The sequence below is a fragment of the Colossoma macropomum genome, unplaced genomic scaffold (assembly GCF_904425465.1).
Source record: "Colossoma macropomum unplaced genomic scaffold, Colossoma_macropomum, whole genome shotgun sequence".
Taxonomy (NCBI): Eukaryota; Metazoa; Chordata; class Actinopteri; order Characiformes; family Serrasalmidae; genus Colossoma; species Colossoma macropomum.
In genome coordinates, this window is record NW_023494810.1 from 8,487,577 (window position 1) to 8,505,413 (window position 17,837).

The following is a 17,837-nucleotide window of genomic DNA, read 5'->3' on the forward strand; positions in this document are numbered from 1 at the left end:
GAAGTCAGAGGTGCAAATAAAATATCAATGCAAAATGTAGACAATGTAAAATGTAATTATTTGCATAACTCACCATGTAATCACATGTATGTATGTAATATCATAGTTATTTTTTAAATAATATAACGAAAGTAGTAACTGCTAAAGGGTAAGTTTTAATATAGCATTTACAGATAAAAACATATGGCAAATGTATGAATGCATGGGTGTTTATTTTGCGATCTCATGCTCAATCTCATGCTTGTGTCTCTGTGTGTGAAACTGCTTCTAGGGAGATTCTGAACGCCAGTAAAAGAGCAGATCAAGTGGGGCACTTCGTGTGGATTGGGTCAGACAGCTGGGGGGCAAAAAACAGCCCCATTCATGGACTTGAGGATGCAGCAGTGGGAGCCATCACCATCCTACCAAAAAGAGCCACCATAGCTGGTAAGACTATTGCATTATTTATGCATTCGCAGTACATGCGCTACACAATCTGATATGAGGCGTGATTAAAAAATCACGTTAGAGCAAACCCGAACCGTGACGCTGTTAAATGTGGTGTATAAAATTTGTTAATAGGGAAATAAAACCCAAGGTGTTTGTAATGCAGAGATATTTGAGGTGAGGAGTGAAAATGTTTTTTTATGTTTCAGTACTAGTTGCATGACGCTAATTTGATTTGGAATATTCTTGCGAAATGACTCTGAATGTTAACTCTGAGATTCCATAGATTATATGTATCAGATTCTACAGGATGCATGATATGAACAATATTTGTTCATATATTTTGCCAGACATACGCTGTGTGATATTAGAATGTCTATGGACAATTTCCAAAAAAGCTGTTCCATGTCGCCACCATTTTGGGGACCGAATCAGGGAGTTACTGCGTAGTGCAATGCCTTTGGTTTGCTATGCTTTGTGAATGGTTGACCTGCAAGACGCGATAGAAGCTGAGAATAACACAGACCTTTAATTCAGTGTTTTCAAACTCCAGGCTTGGAGCCCCTGCACTGTGTAGTTTAGTGTTTCTCTCTGCTGTTCACACTTTGTTCAGCTCAAGAAGGGATTAATTAGTTAATAATATGAGGTATTTTAACCAGGGAAACCACGATTATGCAGTGCAGGGGTTGCAGGACTGGACCTGAACTCTGCACTAACTGCATTAGCAAACTTACAAAATCACGTCTGTCGAAACACAACGTAGTTTTCAGACCCACGACATTCAGTCTTTTATTTAAAGTTTATGTTTCTCCATTCAAACCTCATTTAAATCTCCAGAAACGAGAAGTAAAGTTATACTTGACTGTTTGCTCTGTTAGGGGCACGACTGTTTATCTATCGGCTGTTAACATTAGCAAAAGTGATCTAAAGGCTTGCCTTACCCTTCCTACGATGGCAAAGAGTTTTTCTCCTCTTTATGTAACACCATGGGATCCTTCACCCACCCTGACGTGAAGAGCCGATGGGCTTCTGTGCTTTTTTAAATCTAGGAGAGACTCTCCAAAATAGGGAGAGGGGTTGTGTGAAAGATAAATCTAAATGTCAGGAAAACACAAATTTGGTAGCTTTCTGCCAGTTTAAGTGGGACCAGGAGTTCAGAGGAAACTGTATAAGGATCACAGCCCATTTTATCGACTTTGTCAAGGTAACGTTTTTTCTCATCCAAAGTAAGGTGAGTAGTTTTAGCCATCTTTCACCTCTAGTTACGTTCGTGCGGAGCAGTGAAATTTGGTCCCAAATACGGCCACAACAGAAAATTCACGTGACTAAAACCCTAGGATAGGACAATATGGTCTCTTTGTGGCCTATGTTTGCATATTGGTTCATGAGGCAAACTGTAAGACGAGCAATCAGAAACCCATCCAATCCTCTAACTACTCAACTGGAGCTTGAACTTTCCAAGGCCAACAGGTTAGAAGATGACAAGCAATGGCAAGAAATTCAAGGAACAATCCAGATAATGGGCAATACTTCAGGAAGATTGGGACCCGCATTCTTATATTGTCCAGGTGATTACCAAGAACTAAGAGTGAGTGTGTGGAAGGAACGCTGGTGATCAGTAGACTGGGATTGTTGCACACTGATAGGTGTTGCTGATAGGGGGCGACTCTATTCACTGGTGCTTTGTCTGTGGAATTTTTACCAATCATGATAAATCTATGACACCTCAGTATCAACCAATGCTATCAGCCAATCAATAATTATCAGTTAGGTCCATATATAGATGATACATAACTTAGTACTTGCTTCAGCAAACAGCACCTCCAAACTTGCCAAGCACTCCCCAAGGCCCTGTCTTCCTCCTCCCTCTCAGACATCCATGAGAGGTTTGTTGAAATCAGTGGAGTTAACCACACTGTGCAGACCTGGAGGCTAAGAATAGTCCCTTATTTCTCTGGTGCGTACAGAACTATGTCATGTTTGATAGGGGTAGTGTAAAATTGTCGGTGCCTGGCGCACAACAGAGTCCGAAGGGAACACCGCTGTGCTCAAAACTGCCAGGCTGATTCACTTTGCTCTCTGGAGCATAAGCAGCCAATGCCCAGACTGAAACCTGGACTTGAACCGGGCACGGCCAGCCAGGGAAAAAAAATAAAAATAAATAAATAAAAATCTCTCAGCTTAGCCTAGACTGAATGTAAACAGGCCATGGCTGGCCCAGAGTGCCAGGTTAATAAATAAACCCCCTCCTCTGATGTTTGTTGTGATACTCTTTTGCTGAGGTAGATACTGAGTAATGGTTTCTGGAAATAGAGCCATAGAAAGTGTCTGTGTGTTCGGTGGGGGTTTGGAATGTGGCACTACTCTGAGATGGCTTCTCTGAAGACAGAAAAGCCTTTAGGCGCTGGACTGCCTCTCCGTGACAAAGAAGCCACCTGCCGTCAGACCCACTGTGCTGAAGCCAGATGCAAAGTCAATTAAATTTTCAACACAAATCTCCCGCATTGAGTGGGCAGCTGGAGACCATGGCATGCTTATCAAATGAATATTGATGATAAATACTAGCAAAACAATGCTCAAAAATGCACTCTCTTTGTTTTTCACCTTAAATGTAGCTCTTCATTGTAAGACATCACGATTATCACCAGCGAAAACAAAATCATGTTGAAATGTTAGATGAATTGTTTCTCACTTGTAGCTCATTAGAACAGGCAGAGAAATTCCAATGAAAGTGTGGATTCTAAACATTCAATCCATGGAAAGGATATAATTTATTATGATTTGATGAAAAGTTTGATGTTCTACATGTGGTCTTGTTCTGCGGAATGACCAATTTTGCTTCACATTCTCTCTGACACGATGGTTCACACTCGTTTAGGTAAGTGATTCAAATTTGTGAACGAACCTGCGTCCTGAAATGACCTGCATGCGCACTTCGTACTCAGTAACGTCACATGAATGAGTCACATGCGTCATCAGCAAACAAACTAGCTTCGCTGAAAGATAATTAACTCTGATCACCTCTCAGCTGTTCATTATTAGAGTGAGATAAAGGTAAAAAGATGTGTTGCTTTCCCTCCGTTTACAGGTTTTAACTTCTGTTAACGCTGCCATGGTAATACTGAATGATGGCGCACGCGCAGTGGGGGAAAAAAGCACATGAATTCCAATCTGAGTGTTGACATTAAGGTTGCATGGCCACGAATCTGATATGTATCCGATCTAGGACCACATATGAAAGTGACTCAGGTCAGATTTGAAAAGATCAGATTTGCATGTCCACACAGCCCTGAAAACATCAGAGCCAGATTAGGGCAAAAAATCGTATTTGTGCCACGTCAGCCTGGTAATGTTAACGTAGCCTTTGACAAAACAAACAAAAACCGCCAGAAGTGCATTCTCAAAACTGTTGATACAAAATGTAAATAAAATGTAAACACAGTTCTTTGCGTAATAAAAATTTTATTAATTATGTAACATTAGCCTTCGCTGGAAATAAGGTGCCAGGCGTAAAACCCTCAAAACCAGCCCCAGACCATTATCCCTCCTTCACCAAACTATGTGCAATGCCAAACGTCGGCTGGAGCGGTGTAAAGCAGTGTTGGCACTATGCGTCCAGTGGCATCTGCTTTACAGCCACTCCAGCCGATGCTTGGCACTGCACATATCAATCTTAGGCCTGTGTGCAGCTTCTTGGCCAAGGAAACTCATTTCATGAAGGCACAATTATTGCATTGATGTTGCTTCCATAGGCAGTTTGGAAATCTATAGTAAGTGATGCAGCAGCACTCAGTGGCTCTGATCAGCGAGTTTGAGTTGTCTACCGTATTGCGGCTGAGCTGGTGTTACTCATAGATGCTTCTGTTTCACAGTAGTAGCACTTACAGTTGACCGGGGTAAATCTAGCAGTGCAGAAATTTCACAAAATTACCTGTGGCATCCTATTATAATCATGATATTGCCGTGTTTCAAGTCCCCGATCTCTTCAGTATGACCCATTCTACTGCCAGTGTTTGTCTATGGAGGTTGCATGGCTATGTATTTGATTTTATACACCTGTTAGCAATGGGTGTGGATGAAAAACTTCAACTTTATAATGAGCTGAATAATTACAAGGAGTGTTCACATCATTTTGGACATCTAGTGTAGGTGTTTCACTTTAATGCATACATGAATTGCTTACCGGCAATGGACACTTACACTGCATATCTGCTTGAAATATGCAGTTATTAGCATCCAGCAAGCCTAGAATAGTAGACATCTTGCTGCGACTGGCCATTCTGCTAGTATTGCTTTATGTTATGTGAAATATGATGATAATATAATGGTTATTTCTGTAGAGATCATTGTGATAACGTCTCTCTACTTCTGACTGTGTGCTTGCCATGTGCTAAGTGTGGTAAACAGGGCATTTTCTAGGTCAGCCAATTGTCAGTGCATTTCACAGTCCAAATGGAATGCTGTAGAACTGAAAAAATAGTATTGTTCTTAATGGTGGATCTTGCACTGTGAAATGAACATTTGAGAACAAAGCCAGCGTGTTATTAACACAAGATTTAGCCAAAGACACAGAGTTGTGTCACCTGCCCAAAGCCGGTGACACAACCGAGGAACCAAAATGCAGAGTGACAAGCATGATAGACTGCAAAGCCAAACAGTGACAGTGCACATAAATCGTGTCTCGCTTTCAAACAGACCGGCTTATCTGCTGTAGCGGAAGATCTGCTTGTGCTTTTAATAGAATTCCTCAGCTGATGTTTTTTTGTAAGACACTGAGGGTCAGTGTTCCTACAAAACTCGCAATGCAGCATAAGAGCACTTCACCCACACACTTCATTCTCTTAAAACTGCTGCGTCTGAGCACCATCGGCCCCCATATATCCACGCCAGAAGATGCAGCTCATACCCCATTCAGTAAGTTCATTTATGCTATTCACACTGCCTCCCCTGGATAACGCTCATCAGCGTCTGGAGGGAGAATACATCAGGTTCACTTTGATGGTAAAGAGAATCTGCAGTTGCAGGGCCTGCCTACACCAGCACAGTGAATACATGGTGAAGAAACAGTGTCTGTGTTTACATGCAAAGATTTTTGCCAATCCGATTGAATACATTCCGATTACAGATTAGGACTGAAGTGTTTATATGTTCACTCTACTCAACAGTCTGATGGAAAATCTCTGTTTACATGCTCACTACAAGTAATCAGATCCGAATGACACGCATACGTAGAGCACCGCCTAGTGTAGACATTACCATGTCAATCAGCATCACGTGAGTCCAGTCAGAGTTTTCAGCTGGCACGCTTCTGTTTTTAATTGCTTTAAAATTATGGCAGAAAAATGTACTTCACATGTATTAGCGGCAAAAGGAAGACATCTTGTTCTGAGATACTTAAGCTGGACGCCTGTCCCACTGCTGTCTTTTAAAGTTTAAAGCATAAACTTTGTCTTCACTCCAGACCAGTTTCTGCTCCCGCCATGTTGAATGTTACAAACTTGCGCTCTGACACAAACGCACACGTGCAGAACATAGTTACGCATTCCAATTGGGAATGTAATCAGATACGTCTGTTTACATGGTTATTATTCTTCTATTTAACAGATTATTTACAGGATTACCCACCTCAGTCAATCAGACAGAAATTGTATTCCGAATGGCCTCAATCGGAAGTCTGTTCTGGTTGAGGTGTATACATCGACTTATTCTGTTCTGACTGAGCTATTAGTCAGATTATTAATGGATTATTAGGCTGCATGTAAACGTGGCTATTGATAACAAACTTAACATTCACATAATAAACTCGGCAAATAAATAGAAATTGTGCACTAAAATTTAAAGAAAAAAAATCCATGTTTTAACTTATTGTCAACTTAAATTGAGTGATTGAGGACGGCAGAGTTTACCCAACTCAAACTTCTTAATTCAGTCAGAAATTCCTCCAGCTACTGTTTCTAGGTCTCAGGTAAACAAAATCAAATTTAAAATTTCCTTTCTAGCTGGCTCTCCTTCTATCCCACAGTCGCATCTGGCATTTTTTCTCTTGGGCTTTTGGATATTGACAGCTGTGGTATTGCTGGGATTCAAACTCAAAATCTCCTGATGTTGGGATGAATTATTAGACAGTTGCACCACATAAAACTGTGCCACTTTTCAAAGTTAAAATAACAATATTTTTTTACAGTGTATTAAACATTTATGGACGCGAAATCAGAGTTGGTTTGCATGTTTCTGAGTGGTGCAATGGACTTAGCCATCATCCCAACAGGAGGTTGTGAGTTTGAGCCCCAGCAGTGCCATAGCCATCCTTACGTGCATACCCAAGAGGTAACTATATCTAGTGAAACTGTATAATGGAAGGAGTCCTGGCTAGTGGGGAAATTTTAATATTTTATTTACTTAACTGAGATGCAGAACTAAAAAATACTTCTGACTCAGCTAAGAAGTTTGAGCTGTGTAAACTCTGGCATTATTACGTTAAGTCAACTCAAGTGATGTAATCACGTAATCAGTTGCTATATCATTTTGAGTTAAGCTGACCTCTGATTTCTAACAGTGCAGGTTTGAGAGTGACTGATTGCGTTATTTAAAAGGCGTTTAACTTAAATGGCCTCTACTTAGGCAAACTGCTTCTTGCTACTTACATAACTTTCTAATTAGTTGCACAGTACCGAATAAATTATAGAAGTTACCTAAAATAGCCTTTAAAGGCATAGAAATACATTTTGTGGAGGTTAACTGAAGCTATCTGTTTAAAAGCTCCATAGCCAAATAAGTACAACCCCTGCATTTAGTGTTCCCTCCAAAGCTTTGTACCATAGTGCATACTAGGGGTGCGGAAAAAAATGTCAAAAATCGATTTTCTAAGTATTTAATTTCTAACATAATGTTGACGGAACGCAAAAGGCGGAACTTGGAAATGCGGAAGTGCAGCACCCGGACAGTCTGTGGCGGCACATAACAAAAACACCACTGGATGAGCGAGAAATCCGGCTCCCTCTGCATTAAAGCCAGGTCAGGTCAGGAGTCACAACACAAATGTTAACATTTTGTTCTTTCAACAAAAATCAAACCACCTTGGGAGCCGCAACATTTAATGTCCAGTATGTCCAGTATGTGATAATGTCCTAGTATAGGCTAAACAATATAAACGAAAACGCAGATTTACTTCGCTCTGCTTTACGCTTTAGCCCAGCTATAGCCGCTTTTCTTCCATCTCCACCAGAAAACTTTTCCTCAGAAGTAGATCAGTTAGATGTCTCTCAGCCTTCGACTGTTTTACGAGGCTGAAGTCGCTTCTTATTCTCCAGCTTCTTCTTCGAATTTACCCGTTCCACCTTAAATTCTGACGGAGGTGCCGAATGTAAATGCGGCACCATTTAAGGTGGAACGTGAGAATTCGAAAGAGAAGCGACTTCAGCTTCGCCACTTTTTAGTGTGTGACAGTCTCTAGTTGAGGATTTAACGTACCAGGAAACCAACTGCGCTGCTTATAAATGCGAATAACGCATCGTTGCTAGGTGACCTGCAGTCTGCACGCCGGTTCTCAGTCGTTGCAAAACAGGGCTTTCGCGCTATGTTGCACACGTCCCGTCTCAAAGATACTTTACTGACACAGCGATCCCCCCCGTCTCTACAACGAGACCAAAACTGAAGAAAACGGGTAGAATCGCTGTAACATGTGCTGCGTGGACATCCATCACCACTGGCTCTTATTTCACCGTAACTGCGCATTTTATCGCAGATGAGTAGCAGCAGCTTCTTGTGCTCCAAACAAGAGCACTGGATGAGAGCCGTCTAGTTTACTTACCACATCACTTCCATTTGTTTTATTAAAAAAGATATTGGAAGTAGATTCATTATGGATCATTATAAATACTTTGCTTTAAAAGTACCCAAGTCACTTTAAATAACAATAACACCGAGTCACTTAGTCACAAATGTACATTGTCTCTATATTCTGTGTATATTTTGTGTATATTTGATATATTTCCATTGGTTTTTCTTGTATTTTTATTTTTACCTATTTACTTTCTGTAGAGTGATTAGCTGAGCCTCACCACAAGCATTTCAATGCATAAATGTCCTGACATGTTGTGTCAAATGACAAATATACTTGAAACTTGAACTCGAAACTTGAACTCGAAACTTGAGCTCACACAGTGAGAAAATATAAATGCTATATAGAAAAAAAAGATGCATCGAGATGCATCGATAATCGTTTTATAATCGCATCGCAGCCCTCTGAATCGTAATCGAATCGAATCGTGAGGTGCCTAGAGATTCCCACCCCTAGTGCATACACATACACTGCGTAGGCTAATGCTGACACTGATGTAGTTGTAGGAGCAGATATTGACGTATAAAACTGTGCTGTAGTTTTAAATGCAGTAAAAAGCTGTATTTTTACAAGACGACATATTGACAGTAGTTTATTACTATACAGCTATACAGCTATTCAGAAGTGCAGTGTAGAGGACATTAGCAGAACTAACTAGCTAGCTAACGTTCCCCTTGTTGGAATGATTGCCTCAAAACCTAGTGCCAAACTTTTTCAAGCTTTGTTAGCTAGTTCTCCTAGTTAAGGCTAGAGTACACTCAAAGTAATTGACAGGCAAGTAGAGACGTTGCCTGGTCCACTTCATTTGTGTATATATATATATATATATCTATATATATATATATATATATGTATATATATATTGGTGTATATTTGTTTATTTTTAATATATATATTTTTTTAACTATTAAGAGTCACTGTCCTTTTTAAAGGTCTTTGCTGCTTAAAAAAGTTGAAGTGTCTGACAGTTACAACTGGTACTCGAGTGACTGACTGGTACAACTGGTACTCAAATATTTGAGTATTACACACACACACACACACACACACACACACACACACATTATCTAAACCACTTATCCTTCTAGGTCACAGGGGGGTGCTGGAGTCTATCCCAGCAGTCATTAGGCAGAAGGCAGGATATACCCTGGACAGGTCACCAGTCCATCACAGGGCAGACACACAGACATATACATTCACACACTCACTCACACCTAGGGGCAAGTTAGCATGTCCAATTGGCCTGACTGCATGTCTTTGGACCGTGGAAAGAATCCGGAGCACCCGGAGGAAGCCCACACAGACACGGGGAGAACATACAAACTCCTCACAGAAAGGAGCCTGGTCGCCTGGCCACCTTTCTTGCTGTTAGCTGAATAAATGGTTGTTTTTGTCGTTCTAACAAAAATTTCATTTAAATTAAATTAGGTTTTAACGGTGCTCAGATTCATAAGCAGAATGTACATGCACAAACAGTATTAATATTGCATAACCATACAGAAACAATGATGCAAGGAAACGTCTACAGTGCAAAATGACAACAATAACTGGAGGACTATTCAAAAGATAAAAGAATGAGATTGATTTCATCTGTTGATCAGTGAAAGTATGAGATAAGAGATGAAAGTATTTTTAGCTGGAGTAGAGATAAATAAAAGATCTGCCCCAGGAAGTGAACTAATTCAACCATTACGCCTTCTGCAGTTTCCTCTTCGCCAGCACAGCCATTATTCAAAGCTCCACCTAAGCAACAAATAATTAGTTTTTGCAATGATGCAATGAATCAGTATCACCCAACACACTTCTGCAGTGCATTGCTGTCTGCAAGTAACATATGAGCATTATAGAGTATTGTAGAGTGTTTAACATGTGTCACATCAACTTTTACCATAAACAGTGCTAGATTATTGACTTAAAGGGGAATCCCACAGCTTTTTTTCAGTTTTTCTACTGATGTAAACAAAGTCATATGGAGTGGTTTGAATTGACGTATTACATCACAGAGAAACCCAACCAGTCAGATGTCTCTACGTAAGGTATTGATAGGAACAACATAGCCTTTTTTTTTCTTTGCTGTCCAAAATGACCAAAGAACCTACACATGTGTTTGAGTTTTTATATGTAAAGTTGATGATGGTAAAATAGTCTGAAAAAAGTTTTCTTTGGGGACTATTCTGCCTTAAAATGCTCTGCATGTGCCTCTCCACTATGAATGGATTTTAAAAATGCCCTTTAGGCCAAAATGAGACCCATGCCTCAGATATCGGGCAGCATATTCATAACCATTTCATAAAATATATTTCTCTGAGGGAGCTTTGAGAGACATGGTCTGGTTCCCATCACCACGACTGTGAACAATTCTGACTTCAACCACTCCAAACGACTATTTTTTTGTCATCTTAACCATTTAATCTTTTAAAAAATGCGGAAAAATGACTGGAATCCCCCTTTGCTCAGTCATCACAGCACTAGTCCACCTGACGGAGATATGATAGAAGCAGAGGAACTGGTAGGATCAGATTTGTCGTGAGGTGATATGAGGCGAGACTGCAAAAACAACACGGTGCAGACGAAAGCATTTCCACATGCTGTCCCGAGGCTCTGTGCGTGAAGCAAAGCTAATGAGTTCGTCCAGCTCGGTGCATGAGGGAGATAGAGGATGCTAATCTCTCCCCATGTTTAAAACATCCTCCGACGTGATTGATAACTCCGCCACACATTTTCTTTAACCACTGATAAATTCGGATCTTGACTACAGAGCTTTTTTACATATTACAGCACTAAGAGACGTGTTGTTAAGTGAGGTGGCTTTGCAGTGCAATGGTTGCTCGCTCACCAGTCAGCTAACTCGTGCTGAAATCTGGCTGGCAGCCTGTCAGAATGCATAGCACTCACTGAATGGGTCGAGTGCTCTGAAGTGACAAACAGCGAGGAAATGGGGAAGGGATGTTGGAGCAGGAGGACTAATCACGTTGCCCATCTCCATTACCCGCCGCATTACGTCACCACCTCTGGCTATGCATCCCTCTCCATTTGTGCTTCAGTATGTGACATTTCTACATGCAGATACCCCTTTTCCATTAACGGGGCACCAGCTATTTAAGGATGGGCCCACATTTCCACAGACTTGAGAGCGGCTGATTGCGTAACTGAAAGTGGGTTTAAACTGCAGTGGCCTGTATTTGGGCAAACCACTTCTCGCTACTAACATAACTTTCTAATTAGTTTCAAAGTACCAAATAATTTATGAAAGTTACCTAACGATAGCTCTTAAAGGCATGCTGATCAATTTTAGGGGAAGTTAACTGAAGCTAACTGTTAAAACTCAACAGCCAAAGAAATACAACCGAGTTGAAAAACATGTTAGGGTTACAACTTATTTATATTGTAAAATAAAACAAAGTTATTTTAACAATTACACCTTCTTGAGCCTCAATTTACCAATACTGTTTTTTTTTTTTAAATCAGTTATGTAGAATTCCAAGCACCACAGAAGAGCTCGTCCACACAGTTGTGTGTAAAGGGTGAGGCCATATTTTGAGGTAAAAATTTTTCTGCAATTTTAACTGCAATAATCTATAAATGACTATGAAATATATGATTTTAATGACATAAAGAAATCAAATGCCAAATAAATATTATAAAATATATAATGAAAGTTGTGGTCCCTGATGTTACTGCATAACAAAAAAACCTCTTATTTTGAAATAAATGTCACACTGATGACATCACTTGACATCCTTTTACCTATTTTCTGAGGATCTATGAAGAAAAGCACATGGTGAGTCCACTGTGTCTTTCAGTTCTCAGAAATTTTCTCATTTAGCTCCTGATTTAATATGAAGCTTTTAGTTAACATCACTGGTGCGACCTTCTTTATTCTTAGGTAATTGTGAAAAAATAGAATACAAATGGATTAAACTTCATATTTTAGTGGATATTCCATGATTGACAACAAGTGGTTTGATGCTCTGTAGCAGCCAGTTTTCATTAAAAATGTCTCTAGTGTTACCTTTCTTATGTGTAACACCAATGACGATCAGTAACACCAGTGACTCCTATTGATAGATTAAAAAGTGTCTGTAAAATGAGCTAGCTTTACAGGATAAGGTTAGACTACACTCAAAGTAATTGACAGACAATTGACATCCCTTTGTCTTCATTTGCACTTCATTTGTTTTTTTTTTGTTTTTTTTAATCCAATTGGGCCAGCTACAAAAACAGATTTTTTTTTCCTTTAGGTATATTGTATTGACAGCTGCCAGAATGTGAAGGAGATTTCACCAAATATTGCAAAATGTGTTCTGACTTAAAATCAATGGGCCCATTTTTAAGAATAGTAACTGAATATTTAGGCCTTCTTCTCACACACTGCTTCTGTGTGGCGTGAGCAATGCAGAAAGTCATGCTTTTCATTTTGGCACTCATGTTAACTGGTCATCGTTTTCACACATGCTGCACATGTGAAGCGGCACGGTATTTAGAGAATAACCCTGCACTAATTTTTTTTACATGCTCCGTGCGCATCACACAGCAAAATACATTAAAATAAGCCATGAAAATCAGTGAAAAACAATAGGAAAACTGTATTTTCTTTATCTTTTTTCTAAATTTTTTACATTTATGATCAAATAATAGTTAAACATTCCGTGCTGTGAACAGATTTCCCAGCTGGTCGCCCAGGCGTATAATAAAATATATCATAAGCCGTTATAAAAAATCATAAATTCTTTCGTTGTTGAGCAGAGCGACTGACATGACCATTTATCTGTCTGGAAAAAGAATGTCTGTATAACTTTCTCACTGCTCCGCACTGCAGCACAAACGCTGTTTATATGAAAGGCCAGCGCATTCGACTGTACCGCTTATGCTATGCAGAGGAAGCATGTGTGAATAAGGCCTTAGCCTGTAGTTTAAGAGGTTAACCTGGAATCCAGCACATCAAAATTCAGGAGACTTGTATTTATGCACTGTCCACACTGAAACAAATGGACTGAATCTCTATAATTTCCACAATAATCCCACATCAGTAAAATACATACAACGACTGCTTTAACCCCTAAAATGGCCAGGGCCCACCAGCAGGCCCGAGGTTTTATTACACACCTCTTTAACCTAAGAATAGCTCAGCCAGTTCGCATTGGAGTCCCTGTAGTTACTGAATAATAAGCCTTAGTGTGGGATTATAAGAGGTCAAGTCAGCACACTTTTATAAGCTTTAAAAACTTAAAATTTGCCCTGTTGTTTCGGTGAAAACAGCTTGAAGCATCTCATCCTGTATTTCCACATTCACTTGGCTGTGGACTGCTGATTATTTTCTCCTGTAAACAACATTACCCAGCCTTTTCCCCCATTGAATCTTTGGTAAGCAGGTTTGTGGGGCCAGATTGTATCAATTTTGCAGGACTTGAACCAGTTTTTTTGTTGTCGAAACACATGAAATGCTTTGAGAATTGACACCTACGGTCCCTTGTCTGTGGAAAATGGAAGAAGAATTCAAACGGAGGATACGGAATAAAGCCTCCGGGCACACAACAGCAGAGAAAATAGTTCAGTGATACAAGGCGGAGATAGTAAAAGGCAACAAACTTCCCCATCTCTATCTTTTAGAACCTTCTGATATGCTGGACCATTTGCATCAGCCAGTGGGGATTTGACATCAGTGACCTGGTCTGTAATTTGTTCAAACTGAGCACAAAGAGATTCTTTTCAGCCTTATCATGTACCATTTCAGGCACGTCGTCTAATTGTAATTTGGCCATTAAAGTCACGGCAGGGACGCGTGCCTCCGCAGTGACCCCCGACTGGGTTTGTTTGTTTGGGTGCTCATTGTGTTTGGTCATAGATGGCTCTTTGACAGCAGGAGCGAGCTCTGCAATTGTCCTTCCACGATGTGTCCGTATGACCCATGATTCATAGTGACATGAACAGTCACGCACAACAGTGCTGGACCGAAACGAGTTGTGGACGATTTTTGGTGCTTAATACTGTAACAATGTACTGGAGTGATGAGGCTGGGCAGCGAACAAGTAATGGAATCTTACACATAATTGCATACTTGCCTCAAAACTTAATATATTCGCCTTTTCAGAACACTTTATTTGAAGGCTACCTACAGAGAGATACCATAACACGTTCATAGGTACAGACCTAGTTAAGAGCACTACACCAGTTCTACAAGGGATGATTATGCTCTCTAACTTAAATGCTAATTGTGCTGAAGTTCCCACATTCCTGTTTTTTCACAGAAAAATGCTGTATTCATTAGTTTATTGCAAAATCACCTCATCTTAAGATACAGCAGGTGGATGTAGGGCTGTACCACACATCGTTATGGGATATGGAAGCTATTTATATAGCCAGGTGTGAGTTTTGGCTTGCAAAGTGTTGTGCAACTCAAACATATATCATGCAGAATATGGTGAATGAACATGTTTATCCGTAATTGTAGGTAAATTAATGTGCTATTGACTTGTATTACCTTAAGATACACAAGACTACTGTATTTTGATTGCAGTTTATTACTGTAAGCAGTTGAATGCAGCTACATCACAGTAATCCTGTGGTGCAGGTGACTGTGGAGTCTGTGAGCAGCTACTGTTTTACTGTTAATTACGGTTACAGTGGTCCAGCAAATGGTCCAACGCAACTACTAGTAGTAGTAATTTTACAGTGAAATGTTTTACAGTGCAGCATCTACTTGAGTACAAAATTACAACAACAACTTGCTTTTCAATGTACATACTTTTTTTACATAAGTATTTTGAGTTGTTATAGATATTATGATATTATGTTGTATCATTTTTTTCCATTTTCAAGTTGTATAAGGACAACTGTGTGTCTAGAACATTGTGGTGCTTTTAACCAGGCCTCCACCTTAAAAGTTCCATTACTTGACAATGATGCTTCATAACAGTGCTATAAATGTAACAAATGCTTGTTGCTTTAGTTTAAGGCATCCATGTCAATGTAATATCATTTACTTATGTCATCTTGTGACCACTGGCATAAATATACAAGAATCGCTTCATGTAATTCAATTCTTATATATGTGTTATGAAGGCCTCTGAATAAAGTATTAATGTCCATTTTTTGTAGATAACAGTGTCATACAGTAACAGAAACCACATAAGCTAGTCTATTTGAGATTACATAGAAGATGCAGGCATGTTTTGTGCAGTGCTAATTGGTGGGCTATAAGCTTCCATTACGTGTTAGCTATATTAGCCTTTTAGCTGCAGTGCAAAACTGAAGAATCAAACTTTGGACACCCAACTTTGGACATAAATCAGTGTCATCACTGAGTGACTACATTTGGGGTAAGAGGAATGAAATGTTCATTTGATTTTGTGCTGAACTGTCCATCCAGTGACGTTCTCAGGTTTTTCACTGTCGCATGTATTAAATCTAAAGTCAGCGCAAGCTCTTAGGGAGTTTTACTTAAACTACTGCAGTGCTACTCACCAAGTTAAACACATTAGGTCTTGAGGGAGTTCAGGGAGATATATTTTTGGGAGAAATGAATAATTAACTGGCTGCAATGTTAATAATTAATCTCATCACCATTTTGCTTTGTGTCAAATTTCTTATGTTTTATTCTTTTTCTTCCATCGTTCCCACGGAGAGCCACAAGCTCACCTCTAGCTACATTACTGCAGTAATTAGATGTCTAATAATGCATCCATTATTATTATTATATACAGGTCAGCTTAGAGGACAGCAAAGCTAATTTTCATGTATATAAGGTTTGTCAGTGTTTGTTTGAATGGGAAGCAATGGACTTTAGTGCGGTGCAAAATTTGACAGGAGACTGAGAGAAACATTTTAACGACAGCAGTAAATTACCGTGTGAAGCCTTCCTCCTTGAAATTCCTTCTTCGCCTTTTCAGAATGCCATTAATCAACATATTTTACTGTCTTCCGCACTGCTGAAATTGCCACGTCCAGTGCTAACACTTTCTCCAAGTAAATAGCTTATTTGTTTTCCGCTTTTCTCCCCGAATCTACAAGGAACCCACGGGAGATTGCACAGGCATCTCACCCACTGTTATTAATCATTATGTGTTTCCTAATCAACACCGCTCCGATGGCTGCTTCAGCAGGATCGATCCGAAGGTGTGATGTTTCCATCTGTTCTGAGCTTTCTCCAGAGTCGCAGACAAATTGCGAGCATTGGAAGCTTACAGTAGGTTGTGCACAGAGAGAGATTATCTCGAGCTGCAGTTGTGAGTAACGCGCGCGAGACAAATCTGGAGTGGCGTTTCGGGGCGTGAGCGCTGGTGATTTTCGTGGTCGGTTTGGTTTGCCTTTTTTCCCCTAAGGCTTCGAGCAGCGTTTAACCTAGCACAGGCCATCACATCACGGCGGCGCCTGGCCTGTCGCTATTCGCTAAAATCTGCCGTGTCACTGGAGGCTGTGCCACTTTATTTAAAGTGTCATTAAGACCAGCCACTGTCACATAGGCTTTCTCACACTGACTGGCTGGAACCGGTGAGGCTATCCATTCTGCGTAGTGAACTGATGTCGCGAAAAGCACAAGGTGACATGTCTTGATTGTAGTTTATTAAAAGATTCATAAAGTAAATGATTCCTTCACGGTCTGCTAATGCGCTGTCACGGTGGTTCATATGCTAATCTTCCTTGTTTTAATAGTCATTTTAGTATTTAAAATATAATGAGGATCCATTTCCCAAGAGCTTTGTAATATAATGAAGATTTGCAGGACGATCATATAGTTTTATATAGTGTTATATAGTTTCTTTGAATATGTGGTCCACCAGTAATGGTGACTGTTTTCAAAAAAAGGAATTGATGCCTGATTTGATGTTACATTGATCTACCAAACTGGGCCAAGGACCGGGATGTGTTCCAGCTGTTTTTGACTATTAGGCCCCATTCGCACACCATCATTATACATCTTTGGTGATCTGAACATAAGCAGACAGTGATAAATAAGTCATGGAGATGCATTGTTTTCCAAGCACTAAACCACCTTCAGTGGGGACCTTCAGGGACAGGAGCGTTGTGACCATTTTTGGCACTGGGGTGCCGCCCTACTGGTTACCATGGGCAAAAATTAATAAAAAAATAAATAATAACATTTATAAAAATGATAAATAACTAACCTTATTAATTAGGTGTGGCTCAAATCATTTAAATTGTCAAGTGTTTGTTCATTACGTTGGTGTTAATTTTCTTATTTAGTATTTGGAAGCCTCTTTTGTGAACTGCGTAGACCCCAACAGCATTGTAGAACATTCCCATGGATTCCTGACAGTGCAGAGTTAGAGGCTTATTTATCCAAAGCTCCAAAATTATTCCAAACTCCAAAAAAGGTTAAAACGCATACAGAGACTTTGATAACTGCCCATGTCATTAAAAAGGGAAGGAGGTATTATAAGCCTGTTTAGTGTTTGGTTAAATGTTTTGTTTTTTTTTTATCTGTCCTGTCTTGTCCAGTTTGTCCACTGTCCAAATTTTTTTCTCTCTCTCCTTTTTCTGCCATGTCTCTCAGCTATCTCTGTCTTTCTTTTCACTTAAAGGGGTGGGACGGGTGGGCAGTGGGGCTGTG

General features: G+C 39.9%; 1 protein-coding gene across 1 annotated transcript in view; it reads left to right on the forward strand.

Moving 5' to 3' along the window:
- The window catches only part of LOC118799764 (metabotropic glutamate receptor 7), a 304,760-nt gene that overhangs the window by 143,796 nt on the left and 143,127 nt on the right, over positions 1–17,837 (forward strand). Inside the window, exon 4 of the mRNA XM_036559794.1 lies at positions 272–426. Within this exon, the coding sequence (XP_036415687.1) occupies positions 272–426 (155 nt within the window). The remainder of the gene's footprint in view (positions 1–271; positions 427–17,837) is intronic.